Below are 24,257 nucleotides of genomic sequence, written 5' to 3'. Positions count from 1 at the left end.
GTTGCAAAAATGGCACGAAAAAAAGCCACATAGGAAGGGTAATACCATTTGAAGCGACTACACGCCCCGCAGCTACTTAATTACTTGGCAAAACGGGATCAGAGAGTCGTGATTTCATGGAACAAAGGGTACATTGTCTTTACCAGCCGTGCACGGAATTAAGGCGTCTAAGATGCACGTGTTCCACGAATAGATCTTTAGGATTGCGATTAGAGATCGTGCGGTTTACCTTGTACGAGCCTCTGTCCTCCTCGTCCGAGGATGGGGCAGCGGGATCTCCTCCCGGTGTCGCTACGGCTTCCGTTTCCGCCGGCTGGTAGTCGACCTCACTGCTCCAAGAGTGTCGCCTCTTCAGGTCCCCTGTAATCATCGCGTCGAGACTATGTTAATTTTAGCTTGTGAATCTTCTCATCTTCAATCGTAAGACTATTGTCTATTTATACGTAAGACCATTTCTGTACTATGATCAGACGCACAGTATCTTAATTTCAGCTTGGAATCTTTTTGCTTTCGTAGAAAAGATATTAAGAGACGTAAATGGTCTCAAATTATTGGAAAGTCTAACTGCCTCCTCGTTGCAGCAACTCTCTCGATTCTAGAATTTTCAGATATATTTACAAATCTGCTACACCGCTCTATAGAGAGCAACAGCTTTGAAATTCTAGATCTTAGAATTGGAGAGTTGCAAATACCTAAATTTCACGGCTTCAACGCTCTGAATCTTCACGAGCTTCGAAAATCCAAATCTCAGGATTCCTAAACCTTCGAACAAAGCCACGTAGCAGCATTTAAAACCATATAGCGCCGCTGTAAGATCTTCGGTAGCGTCGACGGTAATGAATTGAAACGTTGAAACGCGAGATGGTGAAAATGTTGAGCAGAGAGAAATCAAAGGGGGTAACACGGATAGTCGGCACGTGCCTCGAGGTCCGCCGGTAATTAATACGGTCCGACTCAATCGGGTAGCCGCTTAATTAGAATTGTCACTATCATTCATCTCGGCGGCGGCTGTTTAACGTCAACTTGCCAATCGAAGCGTAGCTGACAAAACTGGCCGCTACCACTTTTTGCCCACGGCTGTTCGACGTGCCGTATAATCCAACAACCGTATTCCCGATCGATACTCCTCTCCTCTTACGGGCTTTGGATTTACCATTTAATAGCGGCGAGTATCATCTCTGGAATCTTGCTCGAGCCGGCAGTTATTAATTTCCTAGATCGTCTCCTGAAATTAACGACATACATACAGTACAGAAATCGCATTACGCGGTCACGACCAGTTACGACGACGATCTTGAAACAGTTTTAACGAAGCCATCGATCCACGAGACGGTCGCAAACGGCTGGATCTGACCAGCTAGAAAATCGCTCAGCGTGTCGTGGCTCCGCTAACCGGCACCGTTTCTTCCATACCACGGATATGTAGAACGATTTCTATTTAAACTGTTATTTCCATATCTGTTTCAGCAGTTTTTCGTCGTTTACTTCCTTTAACTTTGAGTAAATTCGACGAATCCGATATCGAACATAGGAATTTCTTTTTCGTTAGAATGGACGATTCGATGGGAACTGCGCTCGATTCTTCGTAATTGGAATTCCGTTTACTTGTCAGATGGAATGGGAAAATTATCTAAAAATGTTGAAACACAAAGCATTGGAGTTTTAAAGCTTCGAAACCAAAATATTCGTAGAGAAAAAAAGGATGTGATTAGAAAGAGTGAAATCACTGTGCGACGTCCGAGCATATCTCGTAATTGCCGGAGGTATAAGATGTGCTGATGTTGCTGGATGTTATCCGTACGTTTTGTTATTTCTCGTAATTGAAACAATTTGTTAGAGCCAAAGTATAGGTTATTCGATTTAGCCTGTAAATGGATTTTAAGACGTTGCTTGGACCATGGCCATAAAAAAGCTGATGTAGCGTACGGTGTAATTGAATACGTCTCATTAAACATGTGCCATCACTTTTTCTCCTTTTAAACTATAATCTTTATACTTAGTGTTGGCTATTTTCTAGACCTTATAATAATGAAAGCACTATATTTCAAAGGAATTCCATAAGATAATCGAACATTACGTTATTATCTAAACCCGAGGACTTTGCGAAACTTTCGATGTACATAGAATTTCTAAAATTTGTTTATTATCGTGTTCCATTTTACGTATATACAGCACTATATTTCAACAAAATATTAATTAATCGAATTCTAAAGTTATTAATTTAAGATTGGTCCTAGTTTCAATCTATCGATCGACAAACTTCCATTTCAAGTTCAAGAAACACGATCGATCCTATTACGTAAAATATTTCACATCGCATAAATTTCAAATTGTCTCGAATGCATCGGTAACTCTTTTACCATATCAAACAATTTTCTTTCGATTTACTCTCAAAGGTACTCGATTCCGAAGGAATGAAAATATCCCAGCGCAAACAAACGTGAAAAATAAAGATCGTCCCGAATTCGTCTGACGATAAACGAGCCTAAATCAACGACTGTCCCAATTAGAGGAATCCTAAATCGGTTCTATGAAATCATCGAGTCGCTTTCGCGGATTTTCATCGATGCTCGCGGAACATTTAAGGCCGACAAGCGTACGTACTCACGCACGCGCGTACACTTTTACAAAGGTGGAACCGGGGATAACGATCGACGATAAGCTCGCAGGTTAAACACTGTATTCGAGACGTGACTTATGGGATTCGATCGGGCCGAGGAGGCGCGTATTCTACCTACAAATTTACTCGTTTACTTGCTTCGTGGAATGCCACGGGCTCCCACGGGACCGGGCCGGTGAACGCATCGGAAAGAGGAGATGCGCTGCACGCGGCGGGGCTCGCGCGATCACGAGCACAGGAAATTTATCGGTTCGACGGTCAAAGTGTGAATTACGTCGATTCCAGCGTGAGCCGCAATAAAATATTTCCCAAAGCTTCATCGCATTGTGCCGCCGCTTCGTACCCGGTTATTTGCATCGGCCGTATATCTCACGCGTTTCGCGCGCATTTTGAACCCGCGCAGGCGCATCGCCATTTATTAATGATCGCCCGCCGACCGACCACTTTTACAAATCGCTGTATCCCGTTTTCGTGACGTATGGAAAGATTACTTCGTGAGAAATCGGTTTGCCTGAGAAGGGTGAAGCGTTTGGTAGAAGAGTGACGCGAGATTAAGGAAAGTTCTTAAGTATTTAAATATTTGCGGAAAAAAAAAAAATGGGAAAACCTGACGAACTAAAATTAACTGACTTAAGAATTATTATCTTACTCGAAGTATCAGAATTTTGGAATTAATTTTTCCAGATATCTAGGAAATTACGATTTTTCAGACGCATCGCTCCTTCAGCAAACCAACGATATCCTGTTTGGTATCTCGTTACGTAGTTAGAAATATGAAATGTTTATTTGTAACAGTTACGTTGGCGCATAAGCCTGAAGATTATATTAATATTTAATAGTGAGGAGAAAAAGTCAGCTGTTCGTCGATACGTAACAATTAACACTTTCGTCACGATAGGTGAACATAGGGCGATCTCAGGAAGCGTATGATCGGCCGCAAAAAATGTGCACACACGTTCTCTGTAATTTACGATCACGTGTATTATTATTCATACATATTACGCAGTATGTAACCACGTAGAAGTAACAGCATTCGCAGTTTTTTCAAGTGGACAAAAACAACTTTCCTCTGGCGAATAATCGTAATTCGACGAGCGCATGGAATGGTTGTAGATTAAAATGAATAAACTAATCTCCTGACATAGCATTCACGAAAAAAGAAGATTAGAAATATTATTCTAACTTCAAGCTTCCATTTTCTAAAAAAAGAAAACGAAGTAAGATAGAAATGAACAAATATAAGGAAATGAAAAAAGAGGAGAGGAATGTATATATAAAGAAACGCAACCCTAACTTATAGATCATAAATGACAAATTATCAACGTCAATGAAATTTACGATTCAAGGTAAAAATTGAAAAATTATAAAATAGAAGCCTATAACCCACAACTTGTCGCTTGTTGCGGTATTAATATTAGTAGTTAATAAATTACCGTACAAGAAAGCTCAGATTTTCTATCTCTATTCTTTATTTCCTCGAAACGAGGCAGAATTTTCTCAACGCGCATAATATAACCACGAAACAGCGAGGAACGCCTCCGCGTTTCGCGCTGCTATAAAACATAATGGACGTCAATTTGACAGGGGCTGCGAGAGAAAAAGAGAAAGAAAGGACGTTACGAGCGCGAACTGCACAAACTTCCTGTCGTTTCGCGGGGTGGCGGAACACGAGCAAGCACACGCTCAACGCTGATCGTGGCCGTGAATTTACAAGCACGTGTAGACTGGCGCGCGTGCACGTGGCTTCCGGGCCCACGGACGCGCGTAATTTCTCCTTCTTCACCTCGTCGCGTCCGCGCTCCGCCACGATCTATGATCATTGCGCTTTGTACACTTCGCTCGCATTCCACGAAGAAGCGGCGCGAAGCCGCAGAAACCGGAAAAGTAAAGCAACATGCGATGCAATTAGCTCCAGCGGTGAACGACTTGAAGAAATTCAAACTACGACTCTCGAGGACGGGAAGAAATTTAGATACATCAGGCTAATCGTTGGATACCGAGTTAGTGAGCTTAAATTCTGTTAGCGGACAGTTACGTTGCATTCCGATCCGACGAACGTTCGAACGAATCTGGCTATGAATGTAACTATCTGCGTTATTTCCATTCGGCTCAGTTTTGGTATTATTTGAAAAAAATTTGTTTCTTTTATCTTTTGTTCAATAATTCTTGTAGCAAATATTAAAACGAACCTTGGGCATGGACTGGTGTAATAGCACGTAAAGTGGAGAATATTTTTGCTATTGTAAAGGTGCAGTTAAGATCGAAATTGAATTAAAGACGAAGGTAAACTTTTTCGTAAATACAATTTCTGTATCGCGAGTGCAATTCGATGTTGTAAGTCGAAGTCTTAAGATGTATTCTACTATATAAAAACCACTGATTCAATTTAAATTTTCATTTGTATCAAGACACGGAATCGTAAAAATAGAAACTTTCTATTCCTATTTTCATATAAATGAATTTTAAAATCTGCATGAATAAACTTCTATTCTAACTTATATCGATGATTTGGAAGGGAGGATGATGGTCGGTATTTCCGGAATTTGCATGCGCCTACGAGGAATCCTAATGGAAAAGAAACGGTTCGATGCCTCCGGGGACGATGGACAGAGCCTGCGTAGGCACAGAAGATGGAAAATCGCTTCTTGTCGATGATCTCACTGCGAGGAATCCGATCGGATTAACTCGGCAAAGCGAAATCAGCTAAACGCGACTGTCACATATCGTCTGCTACGATTTCTTACACCGTAGCTGATGGACGATGTCTCAATCGACATGTCACACGAAAAGAACGTTACCTGTTTCTAGTTCTTTCGGTGGATGATCGACGGCGATCCGTCCACGACGATCTCGCGGAAACTCATTAACATTTAACCGGTAATCAGAGCGGTTGATTAACGAGGCCGATGGGCAAGGCGGCTCGATAACAGCACACGGAATCGTACGATCTTATCATTGGCGATCTCACGGTCTAACGTCGTTAACAGTCGCCGGGGATCCATGAATGCGGATCGTCACGATCCACTGACGGTGATCCATGCCGTTCTGTTCGTGTCATCGTTTCTTGCCCAGGCTACGTCTAGCTAAGCATCCGGCTCCTTTACATTTCCATTTTATTTATATGGTTATCGAGCGTAACTAGCGTGGCGGTACCAGCGTTCATCGATGATTTTCTCTATTAAACTCGTTAGTCCAGTGTACGGTATCCCCTTGTTCTTCCTTCGCGTCCCCTCGCTGCATTCCCTAGGACACGTTCAGTCGATGTAGCCAACGGCGACCACGTTTCTTCGCTCATCGAACGAGGTGACTGTGTGCACGTCACCGTGTGACAGTCAATGTCACGGTTTCCCTCCCGATCAAAGTTATTAAAAGCTTGGACTTTCAAGAGCGAAGGACCGTTTCGGTTCTTCCTCCACGCTGTAAGACCACCAAAGAGACCGTGTTATTGTTCATCGAACGTTCATCGTATCGCGCACTCGATCATCCTCGTGGCCCGACAAAACATCCTCCGACACAATACTCTTCATGTTCACTGACACGTGCGAGATCACCGAGCAACGTACGTCCACCGAGTCATTACCAGACGTGGTACGGATATTTTCTCCGTTGTTCTCGTTCGAGAGGCAATATACACTGTCGAAGAACTTTCCCTCCTATTCTATTATATACACGTGTATTACTAGCGATCAGAGGGGGGTGGGTTGGAAATGTAATTTGCCGGAGATCTCCGGGCCGATTCGAGGGATCACGATCGTTGGATCCACGAAGAGCGGCGAGTCGGCGAGACACACGGCTAGATTTCGGGTTGCAGGTGCACGCTACAGGTTCACTCACAGGTGCAGCTCTCTGACTAGACTAAAGGCGGGAGCGTGCTCGTTGCCAGCAAGTACTCTAGGAGAACAGAGAAAGAGAGAGAAAGAGGAGGCATACCGGTGCTTCGATTGGTCCATGCTTCCCGCGAAAACGACCCAGCCAATCACCGTGACTGTGCCACGTAATTGCCGGGTATCACGATTCACAAAAACGGGGGAGGGATACCCTTTCGAAATTCCCTCGAGGTAACGTTCCCCTCAGTTTCTTTTTTATTACGCGCACCGGCCGGCTTACTTTGTCCCACGGCCGATTTTTGAAGTCTATATCGATCATCCTGTTGTCCTAGGGAGATTTCGATACCGTACGCTCGGACCCTCTTTGAAACATTCTTTTCTACCTTTCTTCCCTTCGAATCAAATAATTTTTTATCCTTTACACGCTGGAAATTATAATCACACGGTATTAACCTCCTTTTCGTACTGTACAAACACTGAACTGAAGCTCGACTTTGAGAAATTGAACGGATCTCCTATTTTCCAAAGAACCAATCTCCAGCATCCTTTGCAATTTAATTCTAACTAATAAGAACTCCTTCAACCACTGAGAAATCAATGCCCGCGGGGAACAGATTCAATCTTCAGGAAATCATTAACACTCGGTAGGATTTCTCAGCCAGGTCGATTATTTCGCGATCCCGGCTCAATAAAATCGCTGTACGCTACGTGATCGTTCGTTCGACGAAGAGAAGATAACGAAACGGAATACAGCCGAGGAAGGGGTAAAGTTATCTCGTCCAGTCACGAAACGTTTAACGAAGCAGATCGAATATCGATTAATTCGTATTGTTGCGAGTATTTGACGGCTACAATGTGCAATGTCAAAGTCAGCGTGTATCACGATAGAAAGTTAAGAGGATGGACGATTCTTATCCATATCCAGATAATATTCATCAAATAGAAAGAACAGTCACGGTCGTTCTCACAATTCTCTATGGAATAAAATGTGAAAATATTCCGAGGTACTTATCGATGTGTTGTACTATATCGTACCACCCTTTATCGAATTGAATATTTGCCGCTACCTTAGGAAAATAAAAATTCGAAAAACAGGAGCAGTCGAAGGTGAAATTTCTTTTCGGTCATTGACAATTCATTCGTTTACAAAGAATTTTTAAATTAACAATTATTCTTCCTGCTTCACCCAAATATTTCACCCTACTGTGATTAAATAATATACGAACGAAGACGAAGCTTAATTCCGTAACGTTTAAATCGTTAAATTAGTATGGAGAAGGGTTGTCGGGTTAGTTGGTGGACAAATTAATTCACGATCGATGTTTTATCGAGTATGGCGATACGAAGCGATTCGAGGTTACCGATTCGAGGCGGCGGCAGCTCTTGTGGAAGTATTTCGGCCGGGTGGGTCCGCCGGATTCCTGGGCTTCTTTCTCGAACAGTCCCTCGAGGGCTTGGTGGTTCCCAGGGAGGTCAGAGGTCGTTGGGCCCTCCTCCGCCTTATTCCTTCTCGCCCCCTACCCGACCGAACGCCCTCGACCCTTTGCCAGCACGCAGCTTATGAACGTCCGCCCAATACGCCCGAGTCTCTTTCACCTCTCTCCCTGTTTCTCTCTCGCTCGAAATGTTATTTATTTGTTCACGCGTTTCACCTTAACGAGATTTTCGGCCCAGTACCATTTGCCAGTAGGGGAAATTAAAAAGCTTCAAGCTTTCATGGTACACCGTGTTGAATGTCAGCTTGTTTTGGCTCGGAGTCGTTTTTTGGCACGTACTGTAATTTGCAGGATTGTTGGTATTCGTGGTTTGAACTGGGGCAGCTCGAGGAGCGAATGCGACGTAGTTGAAGAAATTGCGGAACTTGTAGTTGCAGTTACTCTACGTTCGAAGTTATCGATTAGAGTTGGAAGGAGCGTGGAATAAAATGCTTGAAAATCTCACGGTGTTACGAGTTGGACGTGGCTCTCTTTTACGTACGAGTTGTTTTTTATTATAATCTCAAAGATACGATGAAATTGTAATTGGACTTCGAACTTATTAGAGCTATTCTAGTTTCGATTTTGTCGATCAAAGTTTGAAGGAATATACGGTGTTTCATAAAGACACGAATAATTTTAAAAGGACGTTTTATGCAAACCAGCAACGTAATAAAATCACAATCGCGCGTGACCATTTATTTTCTCTTCCTGAAATACCAAATAAATTCAACTAATTTTTCAATTTAACCCGTCCATTTCACCCTCCCATCAAGTCATAGAAACATACCATAACGCCACAAGCTATACAAATAATCATTCGGCGAGAAATTTCTTTTCAATAACTAATCAAGTAAATCAAGTACGACGAAAATGAAAAGCCGAAGTCATCTGGTCGGAAACAGAGTCGGTTAACGATCGCGAGTGGTACTGGAGGTGCGTTCTTCGCGTCCTTTTCTACTTTGCATCATTACGGAAGATTGATGTAGTAACGGTATACGGTTGTTCGTCTCGCGGTTAAAGTGTCTCGTCTTTTTTCGCGGCCGATATTCCTCGAAAGCCTGCCAACCGGCTGGTCGTCGAGCAACACTGAAGAAACGGGGCGCCCTAATGGCCAGCACAGCACTACAAAGAAAAATTTTTCGATAACGCGGTGCACTCAGGTTTGGAGAGTCTGGTTCGGAAATTTGTATCGTACCCGAACGAATCCGAACGCCACGCCGCGCGTCCTTTCCATCGGCGATGTACATACGGGGCTTCTTGGGGCCGGCGACAACGCGTAAACCTTCGAACCGAAGGATAAATCCTCCTTACCGCGAAACTTTCCGACCAAACCATCATTTAGGCGGGATCACACGGACCTCTCTTCCGCGTCGTAATTTCTGTACGCGGCGAAGAAACGCGCGTGTAAATGCGCCGTTGGATTCCGGCGTGCCTTACCCGCCGCCCCCGAACGCCAGCAGGCCTTGTTCGCCGAGATTTTTCGGCGGAAACCGCCGCCGGGAAGCACTTTACATTCACCCTTCGCGATGGAGAATTTCGCAGAAGTTAGGATTTCGTCCCTGTTACGTGCGATCCGTGGAATTCGTGGAATCGATCACAACTTCTAATTCACTGACCAGGAACTGTATGTAGTCGAATGCTAGGGTCTTCCTCTTGAATGCAATTGTCTTGCATGCAAGTTGACAAAAAGGGAATATTAAACTGCGACTAAAGAGGAACATCTGAATCTGAATCCGTTTTAACAGCGAGTCGAATACTGTCATCGCTCTGCCAATAAATAGCTATCAACGACATCAACTTGCAACTTTATATTTTGCGGTCAGAGTAACGAATCAATGTCAGAATCAGTTCAATGAACCAACGTCATATCCTCTTACGTGAAATGAACTTTGTTCGTTTGTAAGTCGGCGAGGGACTTTGACCTGCTTCACGAATAAGGGTGGAAGTCGAGCGAAAGAATAGGTTTGACCGCGGAGGATGAGTCAGAACTTTCGATTCTCAAGCGTAGAAGGTAAACACGTGATGCTAGTCCATCGTTCCTATCCTCTTTGTCGTCTTCGTGGTACGTCGACGGCGATATTTTTGTCGGCGTTGGCCAGGATTTAAGGGGCAAGCAGGCGTAGAAAGCGCGCCAGCGTGTAATGGTGATTGAATGCGGCTAATGGTCGTCCCGTACGGGACTCACAGCCTTCCAAGATATACGTTATGACTCGAGCATAACATTTACCGGGTGGTAAACAACCGCCCATAAACTGCAAAGCCCTACAAACGAGCCCTTCTGCGAAAAATGCTGAGACCGAGTAAGATCCTTATGGTTGTTAATCCAATTCTCATCTAGATGCTTTCGAACATCGAACTTCGGTGTCATCTTTTGGTATCGATAAAAATTGCCATGTTCGATAGGGGGATTTTTGGCATGGCTTTGTCCTCAACCGTTGCCATGATTTTATCGATTATGGATGAAATTATGAGAGAATTTAACCATTGATATCTTTGGAACTGAGAAATCTACAAATTTCTCACTCGCCAAAAGTTGGGAATTGTTATGTGTTCTATATCAATTCAGAAAAATGTTACTGCGCTGTATTGCGCTATATTGCGCTATCTTTGGTAAAAAACTTTATAGGAGCAAAGGATGTTAGCATCGATACTCGTAGTATTAATCGGCAGGTGATTCGAAACAAGTATAATTGGAAAAGTGATCTGAAACGTTTGGTTCGATCGATGATACGTGTCTTTGTTAGCTTGAAGATTGTGCGATGAGAAATCAGCAGTTTAAGGAAAAAACATGCAAGTACAAATATCCGTAACATCTGCAAGTGAACTGCAATTAGATTCGACTCAAAATATCATTACGTTGGAATAATTTAAAGCTTATATAGCTACTTACTGTGCTTACAAAGTATGAAGCTCGATCTAGATCTGTAATGAAAATTTATTATGCAGTCGAGAATTATGTATCTCTTTCACTTTATATTCTAATAGAGATTAAAATCGTACACGCTTAAATGATTAATCCTTGCAGTATCGTCCATGTTTCTATCAGAAAAAGAACAGCGAAGAACACTTGAGAACATCATTTTCCCTGCTCTAAATAGTTGGTTTGGTCGGAGCGGAACAAGGAAGACGTCAGAACCCGGCAATTTGCCATCGGTTTTCGCGCACGAACTGATTTGTAAGCGCGACCAAGCGTAGGATACAACGGACTTTCGAGTTGTGAAGCTTGTCGCGTTGCACGGCGACAATCTCCTTCGACGATACCGCCATGACAAATCGTTCTAAGCAGCGTGACGCCATAAATCAAAGCTCGCCACTCGAAACGGTTCTCCACCCCGTGAAGAAAGATCAGGACACGAGGAGGACGAACGAGAGAGAAAGGGAGAAAAGGAAAAACAGAAAGGGCGCAAAGAAGAAGGGACGAGGAAGATAGCGGTGGTGGAGTACAAGTATAGTCGAAGCACGATTAAATTGTAGTCGATAAAGCTCTGGTCAGGCATTAATAATAATTAGACACGGCGTGGCTTCGAAATTAACGATGTAAGTCGGTATGCGTAGATAATAAACTTGCGAATGAATTCTGCTTGACGCCACGGCTAAATAAAGAATAGCGTAACCGCGTGAAAGTTTACGAATTATCATCGTATTAATTGGGGGCTATTGTAAATTCTATTGCAATGGGAAAAAATGGTAATTGAATGTGGCTCGCCCGCGAAAAATAACGTTTTACGAGGCGATTAACCGCTTCGAGGCTGTTCCGACCGCGCTTCACGATTTTCTCCTCCCTGCAATTCTTACGCAATTAGCGAGCCAACGGTGAGAAGATTCAAGACAACTCGTAGTTAGTTAGACATACTAGGTGTATTCCTGTCTTTTAATATTTTTATTTTTCTTCATACGAAGATGTTAACGGAAGATCTTAATATTAACGTCCAATCTCTCCTAATCTTCTGTTTAAGCTAATTTTTTGAACTATCGCAAATTTAAATTCAAATTTATCAGGTCTGTAAATATGAAACCGGAATTTGCCTATAGATGGTCCTAGCTGATAATGTAGTTATCATTAAACTGCGTCATTCATGCCAAAAGTCTTTGTTCACATCTCACAAACATTTTCGACTCAGAACAATACAAGTTTCATACAACAGCATAGTTTGTAATAGCGTTGAACATGTCAAATTTTGTGCCTGGAAACTACGATTTGCGGACAGCATTGATTTTCTGTTACCATTTGAAGAAAACTGCTGCAGAATCGCATCGAATGCTTGTCGAAGCTTACGGTGAGCATGCTCTTGGTAAATCACAGTGCTTTGAGTGGTTTAAAAAATTCAGAAGTGGCAATTTTGACGCGAGGAACGAAGAACGTGGAAAACCACCGAAAAAGACCACCGAGCTGTTAAAACCTGGCGAAACCGTTAATACTGTGCGCTACCAACAACAAATGATCGATTTGAATCAAGCTTTGCGTGAAAAACGACCAGAATATCAAAAAAGGCAACACAAAGCAATTTTGCTTCATGATAATGCACCATCGCATACAGCAAAACCGGTCAAGGAAACGATCGAAGCGTTCAGTTGGGAAATACTTTCGCACGCGGCTTACTCACCAGACTTGGCTCAATCCGATTATTATTTATTTGCATCGATGGGACACGCACTTTCTGACCAGCACTTCACTTCTTACGAAAATGTACGAAAATGGCTCGATGACTGGTTTGCCTCAAAAGAGCGACAGTTTTTTTGGCGTGGCATCCACCAATTGCCAGACAGGTGAGAAAAATGTATAGCTAGCGATGGGCAATACTTCGAATAAAATATTTTTAATCATTTTCATACAATAAACGTGTATTTTCTATACAAAAATTCCGGTTTCATATTTACATACCTGGTACAGTGGAACTTTTAATTTTCAATCATTTGTTCATCGATCAGCTATATTGAATTCTTTGAAAATTATCGAGATCCTACGGTCAAGTAAGTTGTTTGTTTCCGGAGAATCGAACATTAATCTCGTGCGATGAAAAGTAGAAATTAAGAAAGAGTTGATCGGTTTGGCTTCCGAGGACTAATTATTAATTCAAACGTAGCTGATATTGGGAAACTAAACCTGAATCATCATCTCCGTTCTGACTTACGGGCTTCTTTTCCAGAAATTCGATTTAAATGCGGTAACATTACGTGAGGTGATTTATCCAGCATTGAATAGGTAGGAAATGTGGTACGGTAATTTTATTAATGCATTAATCCCGTTTCACAGGCGTTCCTTGAGTTCTTCGTACGGTGGGATCGTGGCGCCCGCGGGCTCTTCGCCGAGGGTGGACTTAATAAACCGAAAGAGGGACCACACGCGTCGTGACGTCACGTGGCACGTCATGGCATGACGATTCGGTTGACGTACATTACGCCCGCCAAGGTAGATTGAAATTTAGCGAATCCACCCACGCGAGCCGCGCGCGCGACTGCATATTATTATGCGATTCGCGAGCGGCATAATTATTTCCCGCTCAAAGTTCCTTTGACGAGGAATCCCCTTTAACGCTTCAATGCTCCGTTCATACCAACACGCGTGAATTTATTTTTAAAACCGTGCGAAGGGGAAAAGCTGTTTTTGAACCGTACAAAAGCGATTTGGATCGTAACAGGAAATACCGTCTTTAAAAGCTGAATTTATTCTACTGCGAGAACGAAACTTATATTGTCCGTTATAAATCATACAATTGTAACTAATTGTAACTAATTGTAATTGACTAACTATTTGAGCCTCTTAGAAGTAAAAACTGGTCAACCACATCGTTTTGTAAGATTTTAATTTAGTAAATACATAGGTGCATGATTAAGAGTTTAATTGCACACGTATCGATGCTGATTTTAGAATCATCAGGTCAAATTAAAAGCTTCATTTTTTATACGAAAGTTAAAGAAAGATATAATCTTGGAAAGATGAAGGTTATAAATCTGTTAAAATCTCATCTTCGTGTGGAGATTAGGTAAATGTTTGAAACTTTGGAAGCTCGAAACCCTACTAAAAGTTATGTTTTCGTACGGAAAATAAACCTGGAAGATACTATCTCGCAAGGAAACTGGACAAAGATTTATCCACGACAAATTTCAGATTCTAAAACACCTAAACACCTTGTTCTCGTGAGAAAATCATCAGGTACTTGTTTGAGCTTGTAAAAGTAAAACTGATCTCGATATTTTTCATCGTTTCTAAATGATCCATCAAGATTTGTATCGCATATCGATCTCTTTATACGATCGTGATGATGTTCTCAGAGGACCATCAGATCCTCATCAAGCTCAAACAGAAAGAAAATCTTGTAATTACGGATTCCACGTGAACAGGTATACTGCATACCACACAATGGCGGCAGCATCTGAAAGGACCAAGGGAAACGAATCATCGGGGGATCGATTCGACGGTAGATTTTCGAAGATAGCTGGTACATGGACGAGGAGAATGCAGGGAGGGAGATTGAGGGGTAAAGGGAGAAGGGCTGAAAAGATGAGGAGAGGGGGGAAGGGGGTAAAGATTGACCCATGACCCGAGAGTTATGACGCGAGTCTGATTCCTGAAATGCGCGCGTACACCCTGTAATCAGGAATGGTGAGTCCGGGCACCCCGCCCCAGCACGCCACGCTGGATATCTATAATTTAAATCTCGCTCGGCCATAAGTGGCAGAAAATCATTGTAATTAATATGGCGTACGCGCTGGTACATGTGCGCGACTCCCATGGCCCTCCTTTTGTCCCGATTCCCCTGTACGACTGGCGTGTCTGCTCTCTGAAGAGGATGTAAGCCGATCGCGCATGTGCCGATACGGAAGCTTATGTTAGACTAGCGAAATCGGTTTACCCGTCGTCCGTTAGTACACCATGGTGCAAAAGTTGCGGATCGTTATCTCGTTGTTAGGTAGCCTTGGCTGTTATAAATTTCATTTACTTCTAAACTTTCGTTTTTCTTTCGGCAACTTTCTGTAATTAAGTTTGGACCTTCTAAAGTAATTTTAAAATTATAACAAATAAAATAGAATGGTTAATTTACGTGTGTGTATAGGTTAAACACTTTACCGTCACGCTTTGATAAACATAGGTACTATTTTGCACTGTATCTTTTCATTTGTAGCAAATCTAGGATAGATAGCTATTTTCGATATTTCTGATTTTTTCATTTTCAACTATTTTGCATTTTTCATATTACTAGTATGCTATAATTGATCTTCATAACGAAGAAAAATAAACGTTGATGGCTTAGTGGATAAATGTAGATAAATGTACTATATGCGACATAGTTGAATATCGTTGTAGATAAATGGAAGCATGTACGACAACTCAGTTGACTCTCAAGGCAGAAAAAATGATATGTACCCAGTAACGTAATCCAGTCTCGTTGTAGATAGATACATATGCAACATAGTAACGTACTACATGTACGTAGTCAGTTCTAAAGATTAAAGTAAATAATTTTACCAATATGTAAATATCGAACTACCCATAATCCTAAATTTTTACACGCTATTGTACACATTACCAGGGCAATCAACCAATTTTCCAACATCCACGAGAGCGAGATATTTAAGAACACGACGATCGTAAACCGGTCAGTGGAATCCAGATTAATGTTTCGAATATAGTGGCGTGCACGTAGCGTGAATCAGAATTTTCCATCTTAATATTTATGGTACTAATGAAGTAGAGATTTTTTGTCGACCGGTGATTCGTTTCCTAGTCTTCCAGTGCACGCGATTTCGATTCCGTTACGGATACTGGATTAGGGTGTATGGTCGTGCCTTACGATGGAAGGATTCATTGATATGGAATCTACGTAGGCAGACTGGCAGTAAGGCTTTTTCGTTTTGCAAAGGCTTGATATTGTGAGCGACGGTCGGGTTAATCGTATCCTCTTAGCTTGAATTACTGGCTCGATCCCTCTGAGTCTTTGTAACTCTGTTTTGGAGATTAAACCAACGCGATGGCGCGCAGAAAGGGGCAAAACTACTTAAGCGGTCTTATCCGTAGATGCCGACTCATTGGAATATTCTTTACAGAAAATATTACTTCGAAATGACTGGTGATTCTCAACGGTGGAGGCCTCAACAGAGAAACGCGTATTGTAAGGTGCATTTTTCCAAAAAATGATAAAACTGCAAGAAATGGTATATTCATACCTCCGAAGATTTACACTGAAGATTTAATTATAATTTTTAACATTGATATTCTTACGATATCGTTCTTCATCGAAAATTATCTTCTTATATCGAGACAAGTCTTCGATATAATAAGGAAGAAATGGGAAAATATCGTGTACTTTAGATTCAGCAACAAACAAATATCAAAAATTGGAAAAATGAAACGAGTCTATGATATTTGTTTGTTGCTGAATCTAAAGTACACGATATTTTCTCATTTTTTCCTTATTATATCGAAGACTTGTCTCGCAATGTACAATGTAGGCAGCAAGTTTAATTGCTCTGTAAAAAGCTTAAGCTTCTTTTAAGACGCTCAAACTCATCTGACTGAAATAACCGTATCTTACCGTGTAGTATTGTAAAATAAGAGAATTGTAAAAACGAAGAATACTTATAATGTAAATATTATACTTGGTTTAACAGAAAGAACTTCTAAACCAACATAACCGCGCTTATATTATCTTGGACAGCCGGCTTGGACGGTTAAATGAATCGAAGAAATGTTTCAATTATCCCAACAAATGTCACTCGTGGCCGGTGATCTTGATAAGCGATCCTGTCCGGCGGCGATATTTTGCTCGGTGCAAGAAATTGTTACTAGGTTGCACAAAGTTACCACGTGGCGAGCGGCTCGCGTCAACGCACCATGGCCCCATGAATTATTCATGAGGAATTTGCAGCGCCCCGTCAATGCTACTGTCATTTCTTCGTTCGTATCGATTTCTGAGCGTCTCAGCACCGTACTTGATCGTTAGCGACCACGTGGTCCATCGTAAACTCTCCAAGTCGAAGTCGATACTCTCCGCTTCATCGATAAGGAGATATCGCTGAAGAAGTGCCAGTCTCTTCGCACGAAGCTCTATGCGATGTCGGAATTTTTATGTTTCCAATTCGTTGACGTTATGGTAAAATAACGATGAACTCAGAACCAACGATTTAGAAAATAATTATTTGTCTGTTTTCAAGATTTCTTATATTCATGATATCAAATTCCAAAAAATACGTACTTCCAATTTTTTGGACAGAAGAAATGTCAATGTACAACGTATAGTATCAAATTTGAACTTTTACTAGAGTTTTTTCTTGGACCATGCTATTATTCAAAGGATTAATCTTATTCTATTTTCAACGAACAAAGATACTGAGTGTTTTAAGACAAATTCCAACATAGAACATGTTGACAACAATTCTCGCATATCTTCCTTAAGCTTAAGAAGATTTTTACAGATGGTAGACACGACTGGACTCGAAATAGCCCGAAGGATATATCGCGATTAAAGTCGGACATGGAATGACCGTGGAAGCAAATTATTAAAGATTATGAGATCCATAGCAAACAAAGTTATCATTCGACGTCGTAAAATTTGCATGAACGCTGTATATAATATTTGATATATTTATCTTCTAACCTTAGAAACTTCTTCCTTCATCGAAAATGACTTCGCACGGACGACGGATCTACACCTCGAGAAAATTACTCTCAATCCGAATGTGCAGGCAAGCTCATCGAGAAGAAACCAATCGATGATCCTCATAGTTCAATTAGCGGCACAATCATCTAGCTGCTGGCTCGCCATCCCGTTGCGGCAATTTCTCAGAGTAATGAGCCCGTCACGGTCTCGAGGCGCGTGTATCATAAACTCGGGGCTAATTTAACTATCCTACACGCCTCTGCCACGTAGCCAATACGATCTACATGCACTGGCCAATAAAGAGGACGTCTATTCCCGACGAGCGATAATCCCTCCGTGACTAGGATTTTTTCGCATCTTTCTGTATTCATAGTCCTCCCGGACTATCGACACGGTGGTCGAACGATGCAATGCCATATTCTGCCATTATATGTCCCTGATAAATCAGATTGGCAAGTGGTAAACCGCGAAAGCTTTGGGGGAACGGTTACTCGAGGTTAAGAGGATCGTATCTCAGCTAAAACGCAGGGAAATCCGCGGCAGGAGTGGCCTCGACGAATAGCCAGACGTAAATCCTCGTATCCGGACGAGGCATCATCTGGTATGGTTTAAAAGAAGCATTATCGCGCGCTTTATGCGCCAGGGTAAACGCCACGAATTCGAGCCGTTCTTTCGCGCCAACTAATTTTACGACGTTTCACGTGTGCGCCGCATGCACGCGAACAGCTTGATCCTCCGATGGCCTCTCTTTTAGCCTCCATTAAGTTGCCCATCCACTCTGTTTCTTTCTCTCTCTGTCTCTCCCTCACTCTCTCTCTCTCTCTCTCCGTATGTCGCAAATTTATCTTTTTCTCAAAGCGTTCTTAATCGTCCGGTGACTTTCCGGTGGTTGTTAATGAGTCTATTAGAAAGGAAGATCTATTGCGAGATTGGGTCGTTTATGGATGTCTTTAAAGAAGGGCAGAATCTACTAATCGAATTAATAGATCAAGAAAACAAGTTCATTAAGGCTCGGACGTTTTACTTTCGTTTAAAGAATCTGTTAATAGAATTGGTAAAGGAAGTGTAACAAGTCAGCTTGGTAAATTTACTATGTTTAATTACACTTTAGTCTTGCGCTGAGAAACCGATCTTATTTCAGTTTCTTACGTGAATCGTCGAGGAGGCACGTTGCTCGCATTAAAGACAGGAAACACGCTTCAGCAATGGGTAGAAGAGAACCAGCCGGACGATGCATCCGGTGCAAATCGAACATTAGCATAAGATCCACTCGCCTCCTTGGGTAGACGTCGAAAAGCTTGTTCGACACGTGTAGGACGACGCGATAAATCCAAGATGGATGCTTCCAAAAATCCAAGCCACAGTCTTTCAGACTTGTAAACGGAAGGATGTTTTAGCCTGCAGGTTCTTGTAACGTGGATCGACGCGTGTTTCTCGAAATTTAACAAACGTCGAAGAGAAGCGAGAACGTATTTTAATTTATTTAATACGTACATTATTCCATATACAGAATCGTCGATATAAATAGATTCAAAGTTAAATTTTAAAAAATATTCGTAACACGATCACTTTTCCCTATACTTTTCAATTTACAGGATTGATCAGTATAGCTTCCGAACGATTTAATTCGTTCTAGTATCTCGACGTTACGTTTGCTTAGTCTGACCTATTGTACTGTGACAGCCGAGAGCGAATAGACCGTACGATAAAGGGCAGTAATAGAAGTTTTCACAGTTTTATCGTTTCACCTATGATTTTCTCTACTTTCTCTGCCTCTAACGGAACTTTATTGTTCGCGAGTGATCTCGAGGTGCGTTTCGAGACACGTTACACTCGTTTCACAAAAGGAACTTTTATATCTTACAGCTTGACAATGAAAGATCACGATTTAGATTGATGTCTATACCAACAATAAGATCTAAAATCTATAATTTAAAATGAAAAAAAAATCGCTGGCGTCCCAGCATAACCATGTCCGCCAAGATGGAGACCTCTTTCGCGACATCCATGCATAAATTTCAGAGCACACGAGCAAACAACACGCGCAGAAGTCGGAAGAATGCGTGTTGTTGCATGTTGGTAAAGCGATTCGAAACCGAACGAGTCGTACATTCCCAGTAACAGACATCGCGACAGGGACTCAATTTCACTCCCACAGGAAACAAAGGCGAAACGGTACTGTACGTTACTCGAACGATAAAACGCAGCCACATGGCGGCATTTGCAACCTTGCTTATTCGAGATCCACGAAACATCCAGCTCGATAGAGAAGTCCAATTCAAGTGGAACACGTGTTCGAAATTTAATACCATTAAGCCGGTGCACGTGAAACGCCATTTCTTTGAAATTCCAATTTAACGAGTCAGTGTCACCTATTACAGCGTCAGCGACACTAATTCTGTTCTTTGAGACATTTTCCACCTAATTGTAAATGTCTACTTTTCTACCACTAGAAAATTTTTAATTCGGAAAAAATATGAAAGAATGAAAATATAGTTAGAAGTAACAACAAAATTAAGCAGAAATTCGGCGTAAGTACAATTAGGAAGAATATCATTTAACATTTTTCGTTGCTAGATAGTGTAATTATTTGCACCCAGTGTAGATTAATATAGCACATATTCCTGTTTGGACTGTTTACAGTCCACTAAGGTGAAGATAATTTTGACTACCTGGTCAGTTGCTATCTGTGCCAGATTCTTTTCACCTCGTACCCTCAATTTCTATATATCAACGCCAAAATCAACATTCCTTCAACACGGCTGATGATTCTTCGACCGAAACGGCCTCCATATCCAGCGAAGGGTCTTCACTGGCTGTTAATCGAGAACAACTGCAAGAATACTGGAATTATTTGAAGCTAATTCGAGTTTTTCAATTTCACTTAAAGATATTTTCCTCCTATTTTCATCTCGTGGTTGCTCTTTCTTAGCATCCCTCTGTGTAAGTTGCTTTAGAACGTCGATTTCTACGTTGATACATGAAGTAAGTACCTTCGAGTCAATAGTTCTAATATCAAGTAAATAATGCTGTATTAATATTAGGTATCTACACTGGAAGATCAATCATTTCTATTTTCGATGTACAGACTTTTAATTACCCGGAAATTAATTCGCAACGATAGATTGTACTTGTCGATAGAAATTCTCCTAGAAGATTGCTTCTACCCCTTTATTACTTAATTAACTCTATCAGAAAATGTTAGCGAGGTAATCGATAGTCGATGGGAAAATTAGTTGCATGCAGAACTATAAAGAGTTAAGTTTGTAGTACTAGAAGAACATCCGAGAGAGCCTTTCTGATGCAAAACCAATAATGCCTTGCAGTCTGATGAGAGGATAATTCATTATGAACGCGAGGGAACGTGTCAGACAGGGAGAACGTTCTTTGACAAACCGGCATGGTAAACATATTACGTAGATCGAGGATAGAGACGGCGGTAAATCATACTTTCGACGTTAAGAGGCCGCCTCGTCGTCGTTGGTCGGTTCGTAGGGATTGCGTGAGAGAGTTGCCTCGGGCTGCACTCGCCAAACGAAAATGCGTTTCGCCATGGGAGCTCGCGAAGTTCCCATAACGAACCTTCAGGCTTTTTTCAGGATCGAACTGAACCGACTACGGTTAGTCGATCGTTTGAATATTTCATGCGAACCAGAGTTAAACGAATTAATTCTTCAAGATTGTAAATTGACTAGAATTTTTTCTACTTTTAGATCACGTCAATTCAGTTCTAATCGATTGCAGTTTTATCAGATTACGCATTCGTTAAAAATTTGTAACGTTTTTAGTTTCGTTAGAACGTATTTGAATTCGATGTGTTATAACATTTAGTAAGAATATGCGTAATCGGGAATTTAATTCAGAAATTAGAGAAGACCAAGAGAAAAGAGAAATTAGGTCGTGGCTGGATAGTATAAGCAAGGACATTGGGATCTCGGTACGTGCGGCACACTGTTAGGTGCATTTCGCGCCATGGAAATACGAAATAATTTTTCTGCAGGGCCCGTTGCCTCGAGAGGTTGCTTTACGAGCGGCATAAATCACGGCCGTGCACGTGAGTGTGAGTGGGCGGAACCGCACGGTACCACAACCGTACACCATAAATTTGATACATGTTCATTGTGGTGGATGGGTTGGCGAATAGCCAGGGTATTCCTCGCGATCGGTGGCCCGCGAGACTTTTCATTCGCGAAACCCACAAAAATTTCAAGTCGTTTAAATGTCGGTGGAGAAACCTGTTTATCTAACATTATGATTACAAAATTTTCTTTCAACGGAGGTATTTAACCTTCTTGATTGATATTACGGATCTGAAGATTACGTACACCGTCGTAAAATAATAAATTGCAATCGTTTAAAATTTTTTAGCCTGAGATACGTTTTTTTTTTCAAATTTCTCACAATCTTTCCATTTTACAAAATTCGAGAAACAACTACATATCTGGAAAAAGATATGTCGGAAAGATAATTCAGATTGGAAAGAGTTAAGAAACTTTCATTCAATCCGAAGCATAACTTTTCGATGAACAGAGAGCTACAGTCTTTCAAAATTATCTGAAACAAAGCTGACGATAAGAAACGCATTACTGGGCTATAGTATTTCAAAGTTAAAAAGAAAATAGAAGGAAACCGATTACCGATCTTCGTATTAATTCTATGTTTCCACCTATACTTTTAATTAACGAGTATTACTCTGGAAGATCAGATTGGTATCAGTCCATCAAAGGGACGAGGCTAACCGGGCGATCGTAGCAGGGGCCATCATCATCACGAAACGTTGAACCCGTGGGCTCTCGAAAGCGGGTGCCATCGATAAGGAAGCGTCCCGTATATCGTTGCTGACAAGCGTTTAAAGCGTAAAGCGTTCATCGGAGTCAAATTACGTTGGCCAAGCGAACGTTCCGTCTTCTGGTTCTTAAAAACCGCGATACGAAGTGGCTGATATATCAAAGCGTATAGTGGCCTGTATGAAGCGTACTGAATGAAGGGCGTAGCACGATCTCTCTCGATCCATTCTTTTGGCTGTTCGAATCTTTTTCGAAAGGGAAGATTGCGCGGTTGGAACGCAAGAAGAGGGGCCCACGAAAGCTTCTCTACCCTCCACCGGTGTGTGTACATTTTCGAGAGAACGGGTCAAGATTGGCTTCGTGCCTGAAAAGTAATTGCGAGATCCGAGATACCACGGCACGGTTGCTACGCAATTTGCCCCTACACCTGGCCTCGTTGCTCCCCGTCCTGTTGAAGAGTCCGTAGTCGTCGCGAGAAGCCCGTTTTCGTGAACCATTTCGCGTCTGTTGCCGCTCTTCCACTCGACAAAAATGAAATTGTTTACATCGTTGTTAAGATTAACCGCGTACTGGAAATTATACGCGCGGTCGTTCGCATGCCAATTAAATCGTATAAACGAAATTGGCCCGCGTATAATTGGACGGGATATTGAACGAAAATCGAAAAGCATCTCGCCGGATATTACGTGGAAAACGTATTATATATTTCGCTTGCTGGAGAGATGAATTCGCTCGTGTTTCGTGATCTAGATCGGGTCCTTTTAGCGTACAAGTGCACTTTAAAAGTCATCTGATAGGATTAGTAGTAACGTTACGCTGGTGAAATGTCGCGATGCCTTGGTACACAGATACGTATCTCTAGAAGCGCGATTCTCTTTCGCATTCTTAATTACTTCTTGAGAAATGACATTTGATCTCGAAGCGAAAAATATAAAAATACGATGATCAAGCGTACCTGCGTTTTTAGTTACGATTGCAGGTAAGAAGGATTGTACTTGCTCGTAAAGAAAAATGGAATAATTACACGATATCTGTGCATCGTTAAACAGTCCAGCTGATCACAATGCGTCTCTAGAAGCGCTCACACTTGAATTCTTAATAAGTTCTTAAGAACAGATGCCTTTCCTATCATTTCGAGTGGAAAAACGAAAGAATCCGCTACTCGAGCCTACCATATTTTTAGCTAGAATTACAGACGAGGAACGCTATATCTTCTCGTAAAAAAATCATTATAGTCATACGATATCTCTGTACGATCGACAAAATCGAGTTAATCACAGCTTCTCGGCCAACAAATCACGAATAACGTCCGTGCTCCACGATCATCAGCATCTTCCATTAAACGCATCGCGTCATCTCCGACAAATCTACGCGAGAGTACTCTCCGATCTTTGCTAACAGGTTCTCGTAGCCAGAGTCACGAGTTAATCTATCAAGCGGAGTGGAAGTGCAAAACGAATCCACCGAGGCTGAGAAAAGAAATTTTCCACAGTTCTATTCGCAACATCCAGCATCCTTCCCTCGCGTTAATTTGTCAGTCGCGTAATAAGCACGCGCGTGTACACGAAGGGGCGGAATAAGGAGAGCAGCAAGGGAAAAGGAGAAAACCACTCGTAGCCAGAAGAAGCCAGAAAGAAAGAGTGGGTTCGCGTTATTACGTCGATCAGGAGCGCGAAACATACACGTTTCTACACGCGTACAAGGTGAACACAAAGGAATGCGTCAACGTCAACGCGCCAGCTCTTTCCGGTGATCGCAAACCCGGTATTAGCGAATGGGAGCAGCGATTAAAATTTATGTTGCTGGCAGAAAGGGCCGATGAACGGGGCCACGGGGAAGACAGGGTAGAGTTTGTTGGCTTTACGTGATTGTCGGATCATGGCGCGGTGGCCTGCGTACTGTATATACGAAGCCCAGCCAACTTTCCCCGTAATCTTCGACTCGTA

The 24,257-nt window shown here is 41.9% G+C and overlaps 1 protein-coding gene across 2 annotated transcripts in view; it reads right to left on the bottom strand.

Annotated features, from left to right (window-relative positions):
* LOC138180402 (uncharacterized) overlaps positions 1-24,257 on the bottom strand; it is an 84,746-nt gene that overhangs the window by 14,702 nt on the left and 45,787 nt on the right. For both annotated transcript variants that reach the window (XM_069114253.1, XM_069114254.1), the window contains exon 4: positions 230-360. In XM_069114253.1, the coding sequence (XP_068970354.1) occupies positions 230-360 (131 nt within the window). The remainder of the gene's footprint in view (positions 1-229; positions 361-24,257) is intronic.

Source organism: Bombus flavifrons, chromosome 5, assembly GCF_040668555.2.
Source record: "Bombus flavifrons isolate JBK064 chromosome 5, iyBomFlav1_principal, whole genome shotgun sequence".
In the NCBI taxonomy this organism is placed as follows: domain Eukaryota; kingdom Metazoa; phylum Arthropoda; class Insecta; order Hymenoptera; family Apidae; genus Bombus; species Bombus flavifrons.
The sequence above is the reverse complement of the archived record's forward strand: the minus strand, read 5'-3'. Positions and strand labels throughout refer to the sequence as shown.